The following is a 23,841-nucleotide window of genomic DNA, read 5'->3' as shown; positions in this document are numbered from 1 at the left end:
GAAAAAAAATACACACAATGACAAAAATAGACAAAACAATGGCAATGACAAAACACTCAAAACAATTACAAAAATACACAAAGCAATTAAAAAAAAAAACACAAAATGACATCAAAAACACACTTTACACTCCTCCGCACTTATCTTGCAAAATATAGGTGTACAATTGTATTTATTTTCTTTAAAACTGTCCTTGAGCCAAAAATAATAATGCATTAAATTCAACACATTCGACACGGTCCAGGCTGTAATATTTTCATCCCAAATATTTTACTTTGGCCCTCATTTCAAAACAATGACAAAAATATACAAAACAATGACAATGACAAAAACACTCAAAATAACACAAAACAACAACAATAACAGACAAACCCGTTGTTTCCTGTGTTAATGCTCTGATTGGTCTTTGTTCTAGTACTGACATGAATGTTGATCATGTGACTCTCAGATCACATCGTCTGTGGGGTTTTTTGTGGCTATGGAGTGATTGTGAATATATGAATGCCTCCCCAACACTTGAACACCGTGTACCTGGTTCCTGATGTGAGCTGGGGTTGCGATGGGGAAGCCGAGCCGTAGCACCATGCAGGGAGTCTTAGCGATGAGACGCACCATGTAGAAGGAGCTCGGAGGCTGGTCAGAGGAGCTGTTTGTGGAGTCACAATGAACCCAGTTTTAGTCTGGGCTCATGAAACCACATGGAATCAGAAGCAGGTGGTGAAGCTCACCTGGAGATGAGTTTGACGTAGGAGTACCCCTCCACCAGCACAAAGCTGCTGCAGTCCTTCAGCAGAGACGTCAGAGCAGAGTGGGAGATGCGACACTGGATGGTGCTGTAGCGCCCGTTTTTCCCAGCTGTGTGCAGATGTTTGGGGAGAGGCCTGTGGAACATGAACATTAATCACTACACTGATGCACACACAAGGCTCAGCTCTGTCTGGTTTCTCACATGTCGTGTTCCAGGATGATGGCGATGCGATGCATGTGCAGCCAACGCTGCCAGAAGTTTGCATCCATGGAGAGGATGGGCTTCCAGTAGGAAGCAAACTGGGACTGGGAGGAGTCTTTGGATCCACTGTGCTGCAGGGACAGGACCTGCAGACACGGGACAAAGTCTAAGCATCAACAAAGAGCTGAAAAATCACTCGTGTCACTCATTCTCCATTGTTTAGTGAACGCACATCTGATACATGTTGGTTTATTTGGTGAGACTAAAAAGTATTTGGATACACCTCGTATTCAAGGAAAAACCTCTTTTCCGTTTAGGGTGGAGCTAAAACACAGGCTGAATGTTTAAATTAGTGGTGTCCCCAGACAACTTTTTCACTTCTGATACGATACCGATATTACAGCCTCGAGTGTTGGCTGATACGATATCAGCGTGAAACACACATACTTTTTTTTTTTTTAAACTTATTTTGTGATGTGGAACTTGATCAAGTGATTTTACTAAAATCAGAAAACGATATACAGCAACAGTATGTATGGAAAAAACTGATGCAAGCGAGAAAAAAAAGTTGACCGAGGCACAATGGTGTGATGACGCGTGCTAACTCGCTTGTCTAACTTGTCCGAGGACTCACGGAGTGTCTGTATTTCAATACATGTATTGAAATCTAATTTAATTTTATATTGTTGGAATGTCGGTGCTAAATATTTTTTTCTTCATATTTTTAATTGATTTAATATTTGAAGCATTAATACTAATTTACAACACCAACGACAATTTCAAATGTTTCCACTGGCAAGAATTATGATGTAGCTGGTTATGATTTACAGTCCGCATAAACAGGACTGAATCATAACATAACCTAAACACTAGAGCGGACATGGGCTCGTCTGTGAACGGTCGCATTTACAGACCTTGGAGTCGCTGTTAGCTTACCAATAAACGGGAAGAGATTCGTCACTTTTATAATAAGTATTGACTAGGCCACTGGGAGTGAGGCCCAAGGCCAAAGCAGGTTGACTTGATAATAATGTATCATGTTTTTCTGCAGTCAGTGCCTTCTCCTCTACCTTCTCAGTCTTCTCTATTTCAGGTGTTGTGAAGCTGATGATGGCAGTTCCTGATCTGTGGTTCACGGCTCAACTAGTCTGAGACACTCTGATGTTCTATCTCTCTATCCTGTTCTGTTGGTCCTTCTGGTTCACTAATCCCAACCAGTAGACGCAGATGGCTGCCATCTCTGAACCTGGTTCTAATGGAGATTTCTTCCTGTTAAAAGGAAGTTGTTTCTTCCCACTGTCACTAAATGCTTGCTCTTGTGGACCTGGTTGGGTTTTTCTTTCTTATTGTAAATTTTATATTTTGATAAGCGCATTGAGATGACTTTGTTGTAAATTGCGCTATACAAATAAAGTTGAATTGAATTGTTAACTCGGACGACGGAACTGTCCATTCACTGTGGAAAGAACAAACAATTTTCTGAACTTTCCTTTGCTGAAGGTTTGCTAGCTCAGGTGTTGGTCTCCCATCTTTTAAAAGCTGTCGTTCTTCCTCAAAAGAAAGTTGTGACAGTTTCTTTATTGTCTCTAGCGCTGTCATTCTGCCTGTAGTGTTATCTCGCCACTAACTAGAGAACGTAGCTGCGGCCACGCTGTATCAATTCACTAATGCACTGTGAACGTACGTATAGCACAATTATGTCCAAAGGAAGCGTAGTGATCTGCCTTTTTACTGTTCATCTGTTCCAACTTGTGAAACGAAATATATTTAATTATATTTCACATTGTTCACAGACAAAGCTGGTCCCATTAGACAGTAATGTAAATATTGTGATTATTATACCTAAATATCCTGAATGAATAAATAATTAAACTTGATCTGGTTTAATTATAGTAATCAGAGAGATATTTATCAACCATAACTTTAGAGATAACTTTAGAGATAAACTAAACTAGATTCAGCAGCAATGGTTGATATTAAACAGTAAAAATACTAATGTAGTTATTTTTGCTTTTCATGTGCTTCTTTTTTTTTTTTTTAGAAAATAATTTCATTATTAATGAGGAAATAAATAAATGATATACAATAACACTAATGAATTATCAATATGCACCAATTTTTGAATGTGTAAATGCTATTACTGAAGCAGATTCCAGTGTTGATGTATTCAATTTCTTTTGTGTTTGTAAGGAACCTGTTTACACTAAGTTGTAAATTATTTTATTTATTTATTGGGTTTTATTTGTCGTAATTTGCACCAAGCCAAATTTAAAAGATTGTCGCAATATAGAGCAAATATTTGTACGGTTTGTCATCCGATTAGTCGACTAATAGTTTCAATAATCGATGACTGGTCGACTATTAAAGTAGTCGTTAGTTGCAGCCCTAACCAGGAGATAGTGGTGTTGAGTCATTTGGAATATGAAAAGCTCAAAATGCTGACACTTTCAAACTTACAGCTATTGTAGGCTATCGGAAATTTAAAAACCCTTTTAAATTATATTATAATTAAAACAAATAATTAAAATTAACATTTCATTCATTTCAATTCACCCTTGGGTAGGCATTGCCTACCCTGCCTAGATGCCACTGGTTAGTACACATTCAGAGCCTTCAGAGCCATCAATGCAATGGGACTAATAATAATAATAATTTAGTTTTTTGGCCAAGAATTTTAATTTCGGTGCATACCTAGAACCAATATTCAATATTAATATGAGATTGGGAACCCCTTAGTTTAAACATGTCTTGTATCTGAATAACAAGCCAGTTTTATGTTCAGAGCAGAGCTAAAACGCATCTGGTATTGCTTCCTAAAGCATGTGAGTCTTCACTAATTGTTCCCAGAGTCCTACTGTAAAGTCCCAACCCACTGGCAGAAGAAGAGGAGAACTTCACCGGTGTAGAAGATCCAGGAGGAATGTAAAAGAGAGGAACGCCGTTCTTGGTGCTCTCAGGAATGGTGTAGTTCTCAGGCAGTGAGTTGAAGGACTGGAGGTGCACCAACATCTGGTCAGTCTGGTTTATACTGCGTGGATTGAAAACAGATTAAGTGAAGCTGCAGAATAATGCAGTGATGAGGAGAAAGCGCTAAGACGTGTCAAACTCAAGGCCCAGGGGCCAAATCCAGTCATTTGGATCAACCAATTTGGCCCGCAAGAGTAGGGTTGGGCACCGAGAACCGGTTCCTATTTGGAACCGGTTCTCGGTGCCCAACCCTACTTCCTAACGTCCGGTTCCAGGTCCATTACAAAGATGTTTGCATTTTGATTCTTTTTTTCAATTCCTAAATGCCCGCACTCGTTTGTTTCTGCGGCTTGCTCAGCGGGGTTTGTATAAGGCGCGTTCAGAACGCGACTGCAGTGTGTGTGTGCGTGTGTGTGTGTGTCTGGCTACGGTTTCAGTTTGGTCCGGCGGAGCGGACGAGAAATAGGAGCGAATCACCGGTAAAAAGCCCAATAAAACTCCGGAAAACAATCACCAGGAATAAAAAGTTGCTCCCTGGTAAAGACAGTAGCTCTAACAACTGGTAAAATGATAAACTTTGATATTACAGCCTGTGAATGCAGTATGGGGACGCATTTACTCCGCCTCTGGGTCCTAGTGCCTGCCAGTCGATGAAGCCAGTTCTGTTTACCGAGGTCCGTTTGTGTTTAATAAGTCCGTGTGAAAGTCTGGATGTTTATGACTATAACACAGAACACCACCATGGAATCAGAACAGTACCACAATGAATTAACTCTTTTTTTTTTTCCACGAATGCACATGCTTTGTATCGCAGTTGTATTTCAGATTCACAAATGCACACGATCTGTTTCACAAATATTATTTTGAGGCACACTTGTAATATAAATCCACAGATAATGCAAACTGCTGAATGTGCATTTACAAACTGCCTGTGAAGCAAGGCTTTTTCAAATAAAAAAATGATCTTGTTAAAGCTGTGACCTGTTGACCAGCACAGCTCAAAGAATCGGAATCGAGAATCGTTTAGAACAGGAATCAAAATTGAGAATAGGAATCAGAATCGTTAAATTCCAAACAATGCCCGACCCTTAGCAAGAGAAGGCAAGAATGACAGAAAAAATGTAAATCATTGTGTAAATAAAACAACAATATTTTCAGGGGCTCACAGTTCTTATATCGCATGATGGCAGTCATTTTTAATGTTAAACTGTTGAAAAAAATTCAAAATTCTAACAACATCCTTTAATTTTCCTCAAGTTATGACATAACATTTTCTTATTTAAATATAATTTGGAAACAAAATCAAAGAAATTTAAAGGTCCAGTATTTTGCTATTTTTCACACATCTCCATTTGTTCTAAGAACCACAACAACATAGTATTTGAGGTTTATTTTCCCCAACTCGTCTGTTTTCTGGAGTTTTAGCCCTGTGAAACGTCACTTTCAGAGCGCTCCTAAGAACAGGCCATTTTTTGGCCCTTCATGCACATGCATGAGTTGGTAACAGCAGCAGTAAATCATTAACAGTCTTCCTTCTCCTCCTCTGACCACAGAAATAGTCCATTTAAGACGATTGTCGACTGTTTTGTCCAACCGTTGCGTCGCATTGGATCACAAACATGTCAGATCATCCTATGAAGGTGATATGAGGCGATATAACGGCTGCTAAAAGTGAAACTGATTGTGAGCGCTCTTTGGTTTCTCTCTATACTGGATTATCTATATACTGAACGTAAAGATATTAATTGTAATATCAATCTGCCTTAACTATGTTTTCCTTGTGAGGTAGTCTGAGAGGGAGGAGCTCACATGATTCTTATACAGGGTAGGAGGGGCCAGGATTGTCAGGAGGAGGAGTTTCTGCGTTCGGAGCTGACTTTTTACAAAATGTGAAATAACAAGAGAACTTTTTTAACTTTGTCCCTCTGAATGAGGCTAAAGGAATGTACATCACTGTAGCAAAGCCATTATAAAGTGAATTTTTCATAATACTGCCCTTTTTAAGTGAATACCCTGTTGTGACTGATATCTGTCACTTATTGCTTGAATACTGTTGGTTTCTTACATAGTTTGTATTTTATGTATACGTAGAAGTGCAAACTAGGGCACAATCGAGCTGTTTTGTTTTTGGCCCCTGAACTAAAATGAGTTTGACACGTGTGTTCTAAGTGTTTGGGCTCTACCTCTGCAGAGTGTTCCAGAAGCGTCGGATGACGGAGGTGCGGTACGGGCTGGTGATGGGCTTCCGCTGCGTGCAGCTGATGTCATGCATGATGTCGTAGCTTCCCTCCATGGTCACCTCCACCCTGGTGCTTTTCTTGGACGGATCCAGAGGCCATGCAGCCACTGCCAGGTACTCAATGTGCATGTTGTGTTTCCATAGTAACACCAGCTTCACCTCCAGCTGCGTCCCACCTGAGAAAATCCCCCGGTTAGACCCTTTGAGCGGCGGCGCCATGCTGTGCCAGGGGGTGGGGGGTGCAGGTACCTTTGGTGAGGCTGATCTCTCGGATGGTGTAGCCCTCCCTCAGCCGCACCGACACCACACTCACTAAGTGGGCGTGGACTTCCTTCTCCGTGTGCTTCTTCCTCCTCATCACCAGGGCGGGGTTTCCACTGGCCGACACCAGGTGCTCATTGAACAGTCTGTGCTGGGGCACTGTGGGAAAAAACTGCTTCAACTAAAGCCTCAAAAGCAGTCCTAAATCAGCTGCAAAATACACTAAAAACAAACATCCATCCATCATCTAATGTTTCCTATCTATTGATTACCTAATCAATGAAAATATAGGTTTTAATATTTGGATGTGGGCATCTGAGCTTTTTTGTGCCCGTGTATCCTTAGATTTATATATATTTTTAAATGTAAAATGGGGGAAAGCTTAATATGGAACATATTTTAATAATTGTTAACTACATATATGTCGAACAATAGATATAACTGTAACATGGTTCCCCAGTTTAGCGTTGAATTATAATTGACAATTTTTATCGAATTTTTGTAGCAATTACAATTACAAAGTCAATTATTTAAACTCAATTACAATTTAATTACGATGACACCAGCAACAGATCTTTTTAAATTACAATTACAAATATAATTGACCCCAAACCTGGAACAAACCATGTGACCACAAACTGTTAGATTAGTTCAACTCAAGGGGAGAACATGCAAACTCTTCAGAGAAGGCTTTAAGCCATAATTTACTAGAAAGACACTCACAGAGGGGAGGAGCTTCATATGACCATCTGTATCAGTGTTGGGGTCAATTATAATTGCAATCACGTAATCGATAATTAATTACAATTATGATGTAATTATAATAGTAATTGTCATTGTAAAAATATGTTGCTGCTGTAATCGTAATGAAATTGTAATTGAGTTTAGATAATTGACTTTGTAATTGTAATTGCATGGAAAATTCTATTAAGATTGTCAATTATAATTTAAAACTGGGGAACCATGTTAGAGTTCTATGTACATTTCTACACATGTGTATTTGACAATTATTAAAATGTTTCATATCAAGCTTTCCAACATTTTACCATTTAAAAATATATAAATCGAGGGTTATACAGACACAAAAAAGGCTCAGACACCCACACCAAATATATTAAAACCTATATTTTCATTGATTAGGAAGCCCAACAAGATAACCAATAAATAGGAAAGAAATTAAACGATAGATATTTGTTTTTAGTTAATTTTGCAGCTGATTTAGGCAATATATCATCTGACCAGCAGCAAAAAGGAGCGTTTTGGTTTGTTAGTGGGTACACCCCCTTCAAAAGCAGAAACAACCCCTTCTTCGTATTCGCTTCTGAATTGTAACTTAACGTCCAGTCTTGATTGATATTTCAAAATATGATATTGTAATCCAGAATAGTATTGTTACATTTAATTTATAGTAGTTTAAGTTTAATGTTCATCTGATGATAAGCAAAAAATCGAGTTTAAAAACAGTCGGCCACATCCAAATACCAAATAATAGTCTGTTGCAGTTACCCACTGATAAAATCACTGTCCTGTTGGGACAGTTCTAGATCTTCTGCAATGTTTATTACTCTTATATGTGCTGTCTATGATGTTTTTTATATATCCCCACAAATAGTTGATGTAAGCACTGAATAAGCATGAGATAGATATACTGTAGAGAATTAAGTTGAGGAATATGTTTGTTTTTTCCCATGGGGCTAGAGAGCCACTATTAATATATAGATCTATGGCCACGACCTACTTGGACAACTACTGACGTAACCAATGTCTCAGAACTGCACAAAGAGTAAACTATATCCCACCGCTGCCATGAATTAATATAAAGCCCATCACTATCATAGGCTTCATCATCTCATTCTTTAACAAATTAAAAAAAAGACACTTTAAATTTTACAAAAGACACTTTGTGAACATTAACAAACCAAACATTTGGAGCTGTAGAAAACACAGAAGTGGTAAAAGTAAATGCAAAAAAATCATGTTTATGTGACATCACAACATTCTAAAGAGCTTATGGTTTAAAATTGAGGTGGAACTAAGGGTGTGCGATCTGACGATATTAGATCGTTAAGGATTACAACCCAAATCCCGGAGATCGTAGAACCGTCTGTAGTTCACATTTTAACCCTTGCGGTGCCGTGTCTGCGTCATATGTCTGTGATCCATACACAGAACATCCAATGGTTTTTTCTCTGCCAAATCACACCATTTGCTAGTCAGCATGTCAGCGTTACAGACATTAATTATAAGTACGCTCCGGTCCTCCTCCCCCCCAGTGCACGAACACAGAGTTAGCTGTGCTGCTTCCTCCGTGTTAGCGGCTGTCTGTCAGAGGTTCAGTGCAGATGTCTGTCTGTCCTGTAAAACTACTGCTGTAGCTAATGGGGCTGTTTACACACTCTTAAAGAGACAGTGTCCTTTAAAAACTGCTTTCATCAACTCAGAACTGCCCTGAAAAAAGGTTAATTGTATTAGAAACCAGTGTGATGAATTGCTTACATACAATTTAAAAAAAAAAAGAAAAGATAATTACCTTGTCCTAAATGATCTTTTATTCCTTTTTTTCCATTTAGGGCGATGATTTTAAGAAGGTGATTTGGTTTGTTTTATTGGTAAATAACTTTCAAATAGTCTAAATGATTTGAATGAAAAAATCGTGATAAAATCGTGATCGTGATTTCACAAAGAAAAAATCGTGATATGATATTTTTCCCATATCGCCCACCCCTAGGTGGAACTATAATAAATGTCAAAATATAGATTTCTAGTCATAGTTTATTGCCAATTCCACAATAAACAAATGGTCACAAAGCTGGACGTCTTCTCTTTCAGCACATATGAACTATGGTCTAATCATTTTCTTATAAAAAGGTGTCCAAACGTGACTTTCAGCCACAATAATAATATGTCAGGTTTGTGAATCCAGTCACTAACGAATCCTGAATGGAACTTTAACGTTAGCTTAACAACTGAAGCAAACTGCACATCCCTGATCTCATATTTCCCATGACCTATATGCTGAAGCAGTAACTAAGCCGGAACTCAAGTAGTGAAAATAACTTTTTTCAAACCCTTTCTGATTGGTTGGTAAAAAGGTAACGCAACCCCCACTAAGGTGGTTTTGTAGCCCTTACGAAACACCCCATAGCTGGCCAGACCCTCCTCGATTCAGGACCCGTTATAACAAGAGATGCTAACAGAAAGCTAACACAGGAGGAAGGTTAATTTTTATTAGGTTAATTATCTCAGACTCAGTAATTGTGATTAATTGTAGTTGAACTTTAGTAATTGATAACGTAATTGTAGTTGACTTTGAGGATAAAAAATAATTGTAACTGGAAAAAATGCTGGTCGCTGTAATTGTAATTGAACATGGGTAATTGAAAATGTAACTGTAACTGAAAAATGTAATTGACCCCAACCCTGATCTGTATCATCTCATCAACATGAGAGGTCTCACCACAGAAGTACTCAGAGTTCAGAGCGTCGGGCGTCTTGAGGAAGGAGTAGGTCAGAAAGGCTTTGTGATAGGCATTCATGTCATGGCTGCTCAGGTCAACATCTGGACAGCTGGGCAGGTACGAGCCAAAGGTGGCCAAGGAGATGAACTTCATCAGCTCTACATTGGGGATGTAGCCAAAGCTGCAGTCGTAGGAGTACGCACCTCCCACCTACAAAGGAAAGCACATATTGACTTTGGTCAAAAAAGGGAAGAACAAACAAATGGATGCATTGTTTAAGCTGCAGGGTTCAAAGTGTGAGAAAAAAGAAGCAGCTTATAGTCCGGAAATTACGGTAGTTGTGTTAGCGACTGTCTGTCAGAGACTCAGTGCAGATGTCTGTCTGTCTGTTAAACACTGAGAGACGTTTGAGGAAACACTGCATGTGTTTTTTTTCACTAACTCTCTGTCGCTCCTCAGCAAAGATCTGCTGCTATAGCAAACAGGGCTGTTTCCACATTCTTAAAGAGACAGTGTCCTGAATGTGATTTACTTTAAAAACTACTTTCAGTAACTCAGAGCTGCCCTGAAAAAAGCAACACTACATAATTTAATCACATTTCAGCCTTAATGAAGGAAAAAGTCAAAAGTGACACAAAATGTTACTGCTAGTGATTAATAAAATTGTCTTTGTGGAATTTTTCTCCACTGACTCTGACCCATTATTGTTTTTCTTGTAAAGCTAATAAAAAAAATAAAAAAATGAATAGAGTTTATATCACCTATTGCCATTTTAAGGAAAACTATAGAGATATTAATATTGGTCCATATCACCCAGGCCTAATGTAACCAAAGCAGTAACGTTTTATTTTGTAAAGGATATGATATATATGTGTGAAATGAGGGATTCACACACTGTTTACAGTAGGATTTTATTAATATGAGTGTTAGCTCAATAACAAATAGAAATCACTAGACAGATATGCTGCCTTGTTATATAGCAAGTGTTGCTAATGCTACACTACTTCAGTTAAACAAAGTAAAAAGACTGTGTGACTAAAATAACTTGTCAGCCCGTGATAAAATCATGATCGTGATTTTACAAAGAAAAAATTGTGATGTGATATTTTTCCCATATTGCCCACCCCTATTCTCAGGTCATGTTAAATAAAACATACATGATTAATGTAGCATGAGATTCATTAATGGAAATATTCATATTTTTGCTAATGCACCAAGATAAAGCTGTAGTTTCTGCTATTTGCATCATTAAAATCAATCAAAAGTGAATCGTCTTCAACTTCTTTACTGATAAAATTCTAACAATGAGAAACAAAGCTAATGTCCTCCCTGCAGAGTTTCATTCCAATTGGTTTATCTGAACTGACCTCAATAGTTAATGCTTCTAAACCAACAACCTGTCTTTTAGATCCAATCCCAACTCCACTATTTAAAGATGTTCTTTTCTACTAATTAGCACTAATATGGTGAACTGGATGAACACATCTCTAGCAACAGGTTATGTACCACAGGCCTCTAAAACCACTGTAATCAAACCTCTCCTTAAAAAACAATCCTTGATCCAAGTGACTTGTCCAATTACAGACCAATATTCAATCTCCCTTTTCTTTACAAAATTCTTGAAAAAAATCACCGCAAGTCAACAATGTGATCACCTACATAGGAACAATTTATACGAGAGCAGGCTTTAGTGCCCATCACAGCACAGAGACTGCCTTAGTAAAAGTAACCAATGATCTCCTCTTAGCCTCAGACAGAGGGTTGGTCTCAGTTCTGGTGCTCTTAGATCTCAGTGCAGCCTTCGATACAGTGGATCATCATTTATTATTGCAGAGACTGGAAAGTGTTTTTGGGATTAAAGAAACAGCGCTGGGTTGGTTTAAGTCCTATTTATCAGACAGAACCCACATGTTAATAATCTATCCTCAGCGCACGCTAATTAATCATGGAGTTCCACAAGGTTCAGTTATAGGACCAATACTCTTTACATTATATATGCTTCCACTAGGTAACATTATCAGAGAACATGATATAAATTTCCATTGCTATGCAGATGATACACAACTTTATCTCTCAATGAAATCTGATGAAACTCATCAGTTATTAAAACTCCAGGCTTGTCTTAAAGACATCACATCTTGGATGAGCCACAACTTTCTCCTTCTTAACCAGGATAAAACCGAAGTGATTTTATTTGGTCCAAAACATATATGCACATATACTCAGTCCATGACACCGGTATAATTCAACAGCTGCAACGTTTATTTTGCCAATCACTCAAAACGGCATACACTTTATAATCCATCTGCTCTGGTCACACACGCTCCCTCACTCCGCACATGGTCGAGCGACTAGGACAGAGGTCTGCAACCTGCGGCTCTGGAGCCTCATGTGGCTCTTTGACTCTTTAGCAATGGCTCCCGATAGCTTTCAAAAACTTAATAAAATAATTAATTATTATTTCTTACAGAGGGTATTGATGAATAATGACATTAACTTCAAATAAAATTAGGATAAAAACAATTTGTTAACCTAAAAATAAATCACATTGTGCAATAACTTGCGCCTGTGGCTAACCTTAAATTGTAATGAAATCCCTGGTAAGATAACTAAACTAACAAAGACTATTCTGGAAGAAAATAGATATGTTGCAAGAAATTAAATCCATTAACTCATAAAATTATTTGACATTATTTCAACTTTATAGAATTTTATACACTGTATTGTTTGCATTGAGAAGGTTTTTTTTTTTTTTTTCCCCGGCTCCAGAAGGACTTTAATGCTGGTGAGATTAGGCAAAATGGCTCCTTTGAGAGTAAAGGTTGCTGACCCCTGGACTAGGACATTCATTCGCAGTTAAAGGGGCCACGCACCCACACACACACACGCGCGCACACACGCACACACACACAGACAACAAAAGTTATGTTCATGTCCTGCATGGAAATTCTTCAACTCTTCCACGCCCCCACAGTCACAGGGCTGCTTTCAGATCCCGAAACATGGAAGCTTTTGGAATCTGTATCAGGTAGTACCGAAGGAATTTGGTTGGTTCCTCAAAAAAACACCTGAATTCATATGATTGGAGATTGTTTTTTTAAACTCACTGATCAGTGATCGGCCCAAAACTCCCGATTGTGTAAAGCCTAATAAAAACACAGATTTTTCCCATATATGATCATTACTGTAATTATATTCGTGATTGCAATATTGATCAAATATTATTAAATTACCAGTGTTTAACTGCATCTCAATTCCGATCACGATGACGTGCATTTTTTCACCAATTACAATTGAAAATACAATTATTATTTTCCACCCGAAAGTCGATTACAATTGCACTCTCAATTACTAAAGTTTAATTATAATTAATCACAATTACTGAGCCTGAAAAAAATTCAACCCGTAAAACGTAACCTTCCTCTTGTTTTAGCTTTTTGTTAGCATCTCAAATGATAAAATTACACCTAAAATATTACCGTATCTATCATCTAATTTGTTTTTTTATCTCTTGGTTACCTTGTTTGGCTTGCTAATCGATGAAAATGTTGGCATTAATGTTTTCTCTCAATTAAATTGTTGTTTTAAACTTAAAAAAATTCTCAAGTGAACTGACAGGTGAACATATTTTGATAAATGTTAACTAAATATGTGTAAAGTCATAGAACTGTAACATGGTTACCCAGGTTTGCATTAATTAAATTGTGAATTACAGTTTTTATATAATTTCCATGCCAATTAGAATTACAAAGTAATTTATCTGAACTCAATAGGAACAACAGGAACTGATTTTAAAAAAAAAATTACAATTATAGTTACCCCATAATTGTAATTAATAACCAATCATGCAATTACAATCATTATTATTATTCGTCACCAATCGTCCTAAAACCAACTATTTACACGTCTGTCTTTTTTAGAGCTTTTCACTTATCGAACAAAGTCAACTTTACGCACGTTTAAAAATACTTTAAATCATATTTTAACCAATCTTAATGCATATCTCATGTATTTTTTACTTATTTGTCGGGGTAATTAAAATGTGTCTTGATGTACCTTTTTATGTAATGTTTCTGTATGTTTTTAACTGTCGTTAATTATTTTTCTGTTCTTACATGTACTATTTTTTTTATGGACCTCAGGAAGCTTAGCATTCACCAAGGTGGAAGCTAATGGGCATCCAAAGAACAAATACACAAACACATAAACAATAATAATTGACCAAACCCTGCTGCAATGTAATACAAACAAAGGCTTCCTACCTGAACAAAGGAGCAGGCGATGGTTCCACTCCTCAGTTGGTTCAGCAGAGTTTCACACACAGCGACATCAGGGATGCTCGTCACTCCGTCTGTGATGATGATGATGCCTGCAGAGCACAGCGTGCATCAATAACTTTGTATCAGTAATGTGGAGGGGAACCTGCTCGGTCAGCACAAACAAGGGGTGGGCGATGCAAATTAAAAAATCATATCACGATTTATACTTTGTAAAATCACAATCACGATTTTATGACAATTCTGTTCATTCAGATGATTTAGACCATTTTAAAGTTATTTATCAATAAAACAAACCATTTCACCTACTTAAAATGATCACCCTAAATGGAAAAAAGGGATACAAGGTCATTTAAGTCAGAGTATTAAAAATGTATGTAAGCAATTTATCAAACTGGTTCCATGTACAATTAATATCAAACAAAAAGGCTGACAAGTTATTTTAGTCACACAGTCTTTTTACTTTGTTTAACTAAAGTGGTGTAGCGTTAGCATTAGCAACACTTGCTACATAACAAGGCAGCATATCAGTCTAGTGATTTCCATTTGTTATTGAGGTAACTAACTCTGTCGTTCCACAGCAGCAGAGCGATAAGGCTCTGGGCAGCGAAGGGCTGTTTTTCAAATTCAAGCTCTGCTGCAGAGCGACAGAGTTAGTTACAGAGGAGAAATATAAGCACTGTTTCCTCAAACGTCTCTAAGTGCTTCCAGCACTCAGAACCATAGACTGTAAAAAGAATGGACGAGACAAGCTCCCCGGTGGAGTGAAGCTTTTTTTTAGAGCTCTCCCTGCATAGATCACAAACCCCGCCTCCTCAATGAAAACAGATGGGATGTAGGTCAAACTGTAAAGTTAAAATACTCTTACTATACTATTTTCTATCATAGGTATACCTAAACTATGAGAGACAAAATGAGAAAAAAAAATCCAGAAAATCACATTGTAGGATTTTTAATGATTTTTTTTGCAAATTATGGTGGAAAATAAGTATTTGGTCAATAACAAAAGTTCATCTCTTTACTTTGTAATGAACCCTTTGTTGTCAATGACAGAGGTCAAATGTTTTCTATAAGTCTTCACAAGGTTTTCACACACTGTTGCTGGTATTTTGGCCCATTCCTCCATGCAGATCTCCTCTAGAGCAGTGATGTTTTGGGCCTGTCGCTGGGCAACACGGACTTTCAACTCCCTCCAAAGATTTTCTATGGGGTTGAGATCTGGAGACTGGCTAGGCCACTCCAGGACCTTGAAATGCTTCTTACGAAGCTACTCCTTTGTTGCCTGGGCGATGTGTTTGGGATTATTGTCATGCTGAAAGACCCAGCCACGTTTCATCTTCAATGCCCTTGCTGATGGAAGGAGGTTTTCACTCAAAATCTCATGATACATGGCCCCATTCATTCTTTCCTTTACACGGATCAGTCGTCCTGGTCCCTTTGCAGAGAAACAGCCCCAAAGCATGATGTTACCACCCTCATGCTTTACAGTAGGTATGGTGTTCTTTCTCCTCCAAACATAACGAGTTGAGTTTTTACCAAAAAAGTCTATTTTGGTTTCATCTGACCATATGACATTTGCCCATTCCTCTTCTGGATCATCCAAATGCTCTCTAGCAAACTTCAGACGGGCCCGTACATGTACTGGCTTAAGAAGGGGGACACGTCTGGCACTGCAGGATTTGAGTCCCTGGCGGCGTAGTGTGTTACTGATGGTAGCCTTTGTTACTTTGTTCCCAGCTTTCTGCAGGTCATTCACTAGGTCCTGGAGCCCCAAATCAAGGGAGATTATCAGTGGTCTTGTATGCCATTTTCTAATAATTGCTCCCACAGTTGATTTCTTCACACCAAGCTGCTTACCTATTCCAGATTCAGTCTTCCCAGCCTGGTCCAGGTCTACAATTTTGTTTCTGGTGTCCTTTGACAGCTCTTTGGTCTTGTAGTGGAGTTTGGAGTGTGACTGTTTGAGGTTGTGGACAGGTGTCTTTTATACTGATGAGTTCAAACAGGTGCCAGTAATACAGGTAACGAGAGGAGGACAGAGGAGCCTCTTAAAGAAGAAGTTACAGGTCTGTGAGAGCCAGAAATCTTGCTTGTTTGTAGGTGACCAAATACTTATTTTACCGAGGGATTTACCAATTAATGCATTAAAAATCCTACAATGTGATTTTCTGGGGTTTTTTTTCTCATTGTCTCTCATAGTTGAGGTATACCTATGATGAAAATGACAGGTCTCTCTCATCTTTTTAAGTGGGAGTACTTGCACAATTGGTGGCTGACTAAATACTACTTGGCCTAGCTGGGCTGATGTAAGTCATCAGGGCAGTACGCTAAATGAGTGGGGCGTGTTGCTAGGGCTCCTCCCGCCGGACCCTACTGCGCAGACTCTGACTCCAAATGACGTCAAATTTGCAGGATGGAAGTGCCCCTAAGCGCCGTATTTTGGCTTTATGAATGTTGAGTGGGAACAGCTACAGTGCACGCCCACTGCTCAGAACTGAAGGAGTTTTACAGATGACAGACGGACATCTACAATGAGTGTCCTGACAACACAGAGAAAGCAGCTCCTCAAACTTTTGTCCGGGCATGGGGAGGGAGGGGGAGTGTACTTTCTGCGCTGGTTGAACACGTCTTCCGTGTGTCTGTAGTACAGTACTAACATGAGTCTGGCTAGCTAATAGTGTGAACCTTTGAATGTGCTATGTATGGGCCACAGACATATGGCACAGACAAGGGACCGCAAGAAAAAAAATGTGCACAACAGACGCACCTACGATCTTCGCGATTTGGCAGATTGTCGTCTTATTTACATCCTTAATGATCCTATATCATCAGATTGCACACCCTGAGGACAAACTCACCTGCGCTGGAGTTCTGAGGCAGCAGCTGAAGGGCCATGATGCCCTGACGGACCATGCTGACCAGACCCATGTCCGCAGACACCATGGAAACTCCTCTTTTCCAATGACAAGGCTCATCCACGCTGCTGCTCTGGCCGAGTGAGCCGTGCTTCGGCTCCACTGACTGGAACAGAACACAAAGACTGACACGTCTCTGTCTGTCTGTACAGAAAACGGCTGAGTGCTCGTCTGCACTCACCTGTTCATGCTGCTGATGCAAGACTTCTGCAATGTTGCTCTCCACTGCTTTGATCTGCTGGTAGATGTAATGCAGAAACTCTTCAAAGTCTGTTCTATCAAGCTGGCAGCCTTGGACCAAAACCTGCAGAGGAATCAGGAATATTCAAGAACATAAACCTGTGGAACATCAGATCAGATCTTTTCTGAACAGTGGTGGTTGTACCTTCCCTGTTTTTTGAAAGTAGATGCTTAAATTTATTTAATGTTATATGTTATAAGAAAGAGGAGGCTCTGTCTTGGTCATCCCAACTAAAACCTGTTTTCCCTATATTTTGAAGGTAGAGTCATAGATTTATTAGGTATTGTTGGGAAAACCACTTTAATATGTCAGGATAATAGTATATCCAAAATATGTGGTTATAATGGGAATCAATGGGACCAAATCGGTCCCGAACTCAGAGTGTCTGTACATTTCATATGTCCTGTTCTATACATCTTGCAATAAAAGTGATCATGGACTTATAAACATGACAATAGAAGAACAGTCCTGGCCAAAGTTCATACAAATAGGCTTTAAACTGAATTAGAAATTTAATTTAATTTAAAACACTGAATAGGCAGAAGGTACACGTTTGGTCCCCAAAGGTCCCATGATGGTTTAACAAACATCAGTACTTTCTACTTGTTACATTTTTAAAAAAAGAGCTCATTTCTTTTGAGACTTTCGAAGATGACGTCACAACGTAAAAAGACACAAACCAACAACCGCAAAGCTGGAGGAGACATGCTAACATGGAGGAGAAGCTAGTGCTAGTCAACGTGCTAACATGGAGAAGCTAGTGCTAGTCAATGTGCTAACATGGAGGAGAAGCTAGTGCTAGTCAACGTGCTAACATGGAGGAGAAGCTAGTGCTAGTCAACGTGCTAACATGGAGGAGAAGCTAGTGCTAGTCAACGTGCTAACATGGAGGAGAAGCTAGTGCTAGTCAACGTGCTAACATGGAGGAGAAGCTAGTGCTAGTCAACGTGCTAACATGGAGGAGAAGCTAGTGCAAGTCAACGTGCTAACATGGAGGAGAAGCTGGTGCTAGTCAGTGTGCTAACATGGAGGAGAAAGTAGTGCTAGTCAGTGTGCTAACATGGAGGAGAAGCTAGGGCTAGTCAACATGCTAACATGGAGGAGAAGCTAGTGCTAGTCTATGTGCAAACATGGAGGAGAAGCTAGTGCAAGTCAACGTGCTAACATGGAGAAGCTAGTGCTAATCAATGTGCTAACATGGAGGAGAAGCTAGTGCTAGTCAATGTGCTAACATGGAGGAGAAGCTAGTGCTCGTCAACGTGCTAACATGGAGGAGAAGCTAGTGCTAGTCAACGTGCTAACATGGAGGTGAAGCTAGTGCTAGTCAACATGCTAACATGGAGGAGAAGCTAGTGCTAGTCTATGTGCTAACATGGAGGAGAAGCTAGTGCTAGTCAACGTGCTTACATGGAGGAGAAGCTAGTGCTAGTCAATGTGCTAACATGGAGGAGAAGCTAGTTCTAGTCAATGTGCTAACATGGAGAAGCTAGTGCTAGTCAATGTGCTAACGGAGGAGAAGCTAGTGCTAGTCAATGTGCTAACATGGAGGAGAAGCTTGTGCTAGTCAATGTGCTAACATGGAGGAGAAGCTAGTGCTAGTCAATGTGCTAACATGGCGGTGAGTGAACCAAGCAGAATGAGTCGTACCTTGCATGTCCAGATGACAATGTACGTTCTCGTTATTTCCTACAGTCCTAAAACTTGTCACTCAAACTAAACACACCACTACTCACTTCTGCTGCTTGTCAAAAGCTTTTCAGTAGCATGACTCATTTTCAGACCAAAAAGGCCACGTCTCAGACACCTAGAGAACATGATTCTCTTGAGGCTAAAAGAAAATTTTTGGGCAGGTCCCTTAGTTTTATGGTTAAAATTTTCAAGTTTTTAAAAATGTTAAACTCAAAACTGTTCTGGGTTTGAGCATTTGCATTTTTTATTTCTCAAAACATTTTATTTACAAATTGTATCTATAATGAGTGCCAAATTACTCTGGTGTCCATAAAGGGAAACAGATTTAATTTATTTCCATGTACCAATTTTTTACAAGTTCTTAAAATGTTAAACTCAAAGCTGCTATGGGTTTAATTGAGCATTAAACACTGTGGTGCGCACACAAATCTCTGCAGGCGAAGCAATCGGCTCTGCGTCACAGTCAGTGACAAATCCCACAACGCAATAATCCATAATAAAATTTGTTGCCAACGCTTTAAATAGTCAATTTTTATCGATTCGTTGTTGCAGCCTTAGTAGCAACACTGACAGCTGAGGGACAATTGCAGATGTACAGACTTAAAGTAACTAAGACTGACTAATATTGATAAGGAGTGTGAATTAGAGCTAATCAAAGTGTGGCAGCAGGGCTGGAAGTGGCCCCGAATGGCTCACTTCCTGGTTCAAAGACTGTCGAGGCATTTACTATTCTCTGGTTTGTTTGAGTACTGTTTGTTCTGTTTTTAAATGGAGGAGTACAGGATGGTCTGTGAGGAGGTTGATGATTCAGCGAGGGAGGACGTGCAGGAGGAGGAGTCGGAGGAAAAGGGAAAAAGATACTTTATCCTAGTGTCCCGGTTTCACTTTATCACAATACTTGGGTGTCAATTCGTTAAGTGTTGCAATTACATAGTAAAATTCAAAACTGAAATTGAATCATACACTTCTAGAAACAATGCACATCACAAGTCAGTCAGTTGCTTTGACATTGATTACAACTACGCATGTTAACTTATGACCACATACTGTATGTAGACATGGTAATACGAAGAAAAAATATACAATGAAAAAACTTTAACTTCTGGGGTGCGAGTTTAGAGCCCTAATAAATAACTAAGCCCTAACTTCTTCTTTGGATTACTTACCACTACGAAGTTAGATAGATGTATCTTGGATATCTCTCCGTTAGCTTCACCTAACCAAACATTCTCCGTCGGAGAGCAGCTGCACTACAAAGCAGGATATAAACACGTTCACTTAACCCAGATGATTTCAGCCTGGCCACGTGTACACTCACATAAAAGGGGCGGAGATTGCAGCGTCAGACTAATCACAGTCACACAGAAACCGTGCAGAGCAATTTACGTCACAATGAGAAATAATATGAAGAATTAAAATCCATAAATTAGACCAAAAACAACACTGTTGCTGCAGAAAAACCAGGAAGAAAGGAATGCAGAGAATTGGTGAGTGTTAATCAATCAATCAATCAATCTTTTATTTGTATAGCGCCAAATCATAACCAATGGTATCTCAAGACACTTTACAGTAGAGCAGTCTTAAGGACGGACTCTTCATTTTATGGATACACACATATGCATATATACGTATATACACATACATATGTATCCCACACCCAACATGAATTCATCATGGTGGCAATGCTTTACTTTATACTTCATTACAGTACATACATGTTTCTATTTGTGTATCTGCCTCATTTTGGGTGTAATAATATAATACAAATATTTCAGAACCAATTAGGATTCGCAGAGGTTGTAGACAAGGATGTTCACTCTCCCCCTTACTGTTCACATTAGCAATCAAAACATTTGCTATTGCTTTGTGTTCTCACCCTCAGTTTAGTGGGATCTCGGTTTATCCCAATTCAGCCCAATATGGGGCAACCATTTCTTTGTACCTGGGAGAGCTGATGCAGTATTTTGTATATGGACAGCCAAAGGATTGAGAACGATTCAAGATGTTTATCTACCCAATAGTGGCACACTAATGTGCTTTGAGGAGTTGCAAGATAAATTTAATGTAGATAAAAAACATTTCTTTAAATATCTTCAACTGCAAAGTTTAATTCAGAAAACCCAGAATAATATACTCACAAAACCTACTCCATCATACTTAGAGGAAATGATGACAAAAGATAGTCGAAATAAAGGCATAATATCACATATATACAATGTTATGATGGGTAATGATTCTGAAGATTCATATGGTAGACTCAAGGCTTGGAATGAAGATTTATCTTTAGATTTATCGGAGCATCAGTGGAGCACTGCATGTAACATACCACATCTATTAATGTACGCCTCAGATTCATTCAGTTCAAATGGTTGATGCGAATCTATGTAACGCCTGTAGATCTTCATAGATATAATGATAACATTCCAGATGTATGTCCAAAATGTACTGACTGTAGAGGAACACTGGATCATTGTATGTGGTATTGTAGGAAGATTGCAGTGTTTTGGGAAGGAATAAGAGGTGACATTGAATTTCTAAAAAATTTATAATAGACCGAAGACTGTTCTTATTTGGTTTATACCCAGCGAAATATACATGTACAAAAACTGAAAATGTTTTGAATGCTAAGAGATGTCAATCACTATAATGGAAAAAGTGTTATGGACCTGCTGTGGATCAGTGGAGACAACAGATGTTGTCACCCTCCCACTGGAGAAGACCATCTATGTGTTGAAGGGCAGACAAAACGTTTTTGAGAGTGTATGGGGGCCATTCATGTTGTATGTTGAAGGCCTTTCAGCATGGAAAATAGTGTAATGGTTTGCTTTATCTTTGTTATTTCTTCTAAATGGGCATTGTGTCGTTTTGAATGTACAGTATGTTAGGTGTGTTGTGGAAAAAAAAAAAAATTCTACATATTTCCTATGAAAAACCTAAACCTAAAACCTACTCGCGACAAGGTAAGCTGTTCAGCCTAAGTTACCATGATGATTTAGCCCCGTAAGACATTAACCAGCGTCGTAGTACAGCACACACAGAATAAACCCATGAAGTTAGCACGATAAGTGGAAATCCAGCTTCAGAGTACAGGCCCTTTATATATTTGTGACTTTGTTTTGTTTTTATTTGTTAACATTTTAGTAGAGCTGGGCGATATGGACCAATACTCATATCTCAATACATTTTCTCAAAATAGCGATACAATATAAATCTCGATAATTTTATTTCAAAATAAGTCTGACCAGAAAGACATTTCTGGGTTAATTTTGATGAGAAAAATGCCACACGTACACATTTATTAAAAAAAGAGCTGTACAATATGTGCCATTTTAGTCTTTTTCTCCTCTAAGGGACAGCACGTGTGAGTGAGTTCTGTAGTGTGAATTGTTTAGGTGATAGTCTGGGTTAGGACACACTCAGTAATCCATCAAACTGTGCTTGTCTTGCTGTTCTACCTAAAACAAGTATTTTAAATCAAAATAAGCTATAGAAAATATACTGTATATACCGATATAGGTGATATTGTAAGTTTTTCATATTCCCGAGATAGAAAACTTAATCTTGAATCTTGCTATATCGCCTAGCTCTGAATTTTTTGTTCTCTATTGCCTATGAAACCAACTTGTTTAGTGTGCTGTTGCCTAGGATACACTTGTAAAAGAGATTATTCATCTCCTATTACAATTATTACAATAATAATTTATTTATTTATTTATTCAGTTCATTTCCGACATGGTTGCAATCACAGAAATTCACTTTGACATTCAGAGCAGAATCACATCATCGTTTTTTTTTTTTTTTTTTTGTCTTTTTTGCATGTTGGAAAGGGCGACGTAAAAAAGCATTTTGCTTATCTAGATCCGTCCCCTGATTTGAACACAGATAATTTTACATCAAACCTCGTTTCTTCCCTGGTCAAACATTCTTATCTTTTTCATACCATAATTTCATCTTTTTTTCCTTTTTTATGTGATGTGTTCTCGTCTGCAGTCATTGTTCCTGTTGTTACTCCTCCTCACTGTCCTTTTTCTCCATATCTCCTCGAGCTTTCTTTTCCAGTCGTTGTTTAGGTTCCTCCAACTCTCCAAACGAAAAGTTTTTTTCCTTTCGAAGTACCTTCATATCCTCGGAAAGTCGCCTCAGCATACAATACATCAGAAAGGCACATGCACATACACATACCCCCATCATTAGCAGGCCAAAGATCATGACCCCTAGCAGATAAATGTCCTCCACATCTTCCACTGTCAGCAGGGAGAGACAGAGCATCTGGCTTCTCCCCCGTGCATCCATGACATATCCACTTGGATATGTGTCCTTTGGACACGCTAGTTCGTGCTGCAGTAGTCGCCTTGTCGTGAAGATTGAGTCGATGGCGCTCAATGACCAGTTGATGAGTTCCATGTCGTCGCTGTATAGTTCGATGAAGAGTTGACTTGAGATCCGTATGCGTGTAGGAATATCCTCTGTGTTTTCTCCTTAAATCTTGTCAGATTAATGGATTGTTGTGTCTCTGCGTCAAGGCTATTCCAGAGGTTCATGGCTCTATACACAGTACTATGTTTCCCAATGTTCGATTTGACTCTGTCTAGTCTAAACACATTATTATGTCTGAAGTCGTAGGAATTTTGATTGTATGTGAAACGTTTTTGTATTTGATGTGGTAGTTTTTTAGATGAAGCCCTAAATGCATGTATTTGTGTGTTGTAGTGTATTATTTCTTGCAGTTTTAGGTATTTTGCCTTCTCAAATAATTCGTTTGTGTGTGCGTTGTGTGGTGCTTTATGTAAAATTCTTATAGCTTTTTTTTGTAGTTTAAATAATGGTTCAAGATGCATTTTGTAG

General features: G+C 38.7%; 1 protein-coding gene across 8 annotated transcripts in view; it reads right to left on the bottom strand.

Moving 5' to 3' along the window:
* szt2 (SZT2 subunit of KICSTOR complex) overlaps positions 1-23,841 on the bottom strand; it is a 197,923-nt gene that overhangs the window by 165,622 nt on the left and 8,460 nt on the right. For all 8 annotated transcript variants that reach the window (XM_028445251.1, XM_028445256.1, XM_028445254.1 and 5 more), the window contains exons 5-14: positions 17,248-17,370; positions 17,010-17,172; positions 14,137-14,243; positions 9,874-10,084; positions 6,405-6,575; positions 6,100-6,331; positions 3,848-3,977; positions 950-1,095; positions 729-881; positions 532-646 (exon numbers count right to left, since the gene is read on the bottom strand). In XM_028445251.1, the coding sequence (XP_028301052.1) occupies positions 532-646; positions 729-881; positions 950-1,095; positions 3,848-3,977; positions 6,100-6,331; positions 6,405-6,575; positions 9,874-10,084; positions 14,137-14,243; positions 17,010-17,172; positions 17,248-17,370 (1,551 nt within the window). The remainder of the gene's footprint in view (positions 1-531; positions 647-728; positions 882-949; positions 1,096-3,847; positions 3,978-6,099; positions 6,332-6,404; positions 6,576-9,873; positions 10,085-14,136; positions 14,244-17,009; positions 17,173-17,247; positions 17,371-23,841) is intronic.

This window comes from Gouania willdenowi, chromosome 4, assembly GCF_900634775.1.
Source record: "Gouania willdenowi chromosome 4, fGouWil2.1, whole genome shotgun sequence".
Lineage (NCBI taxonomy): Eukaryota > Metazoa > Chordata > Actinopteri > Blenniiformes > Gobiesocidae > Gouania > Gouania willdenowi.
The sequence above is the reverse complement of the archived record's forward strand: the minus strand, read 5'-3'. Positions and strand labels throughout refer to the sequence as shown.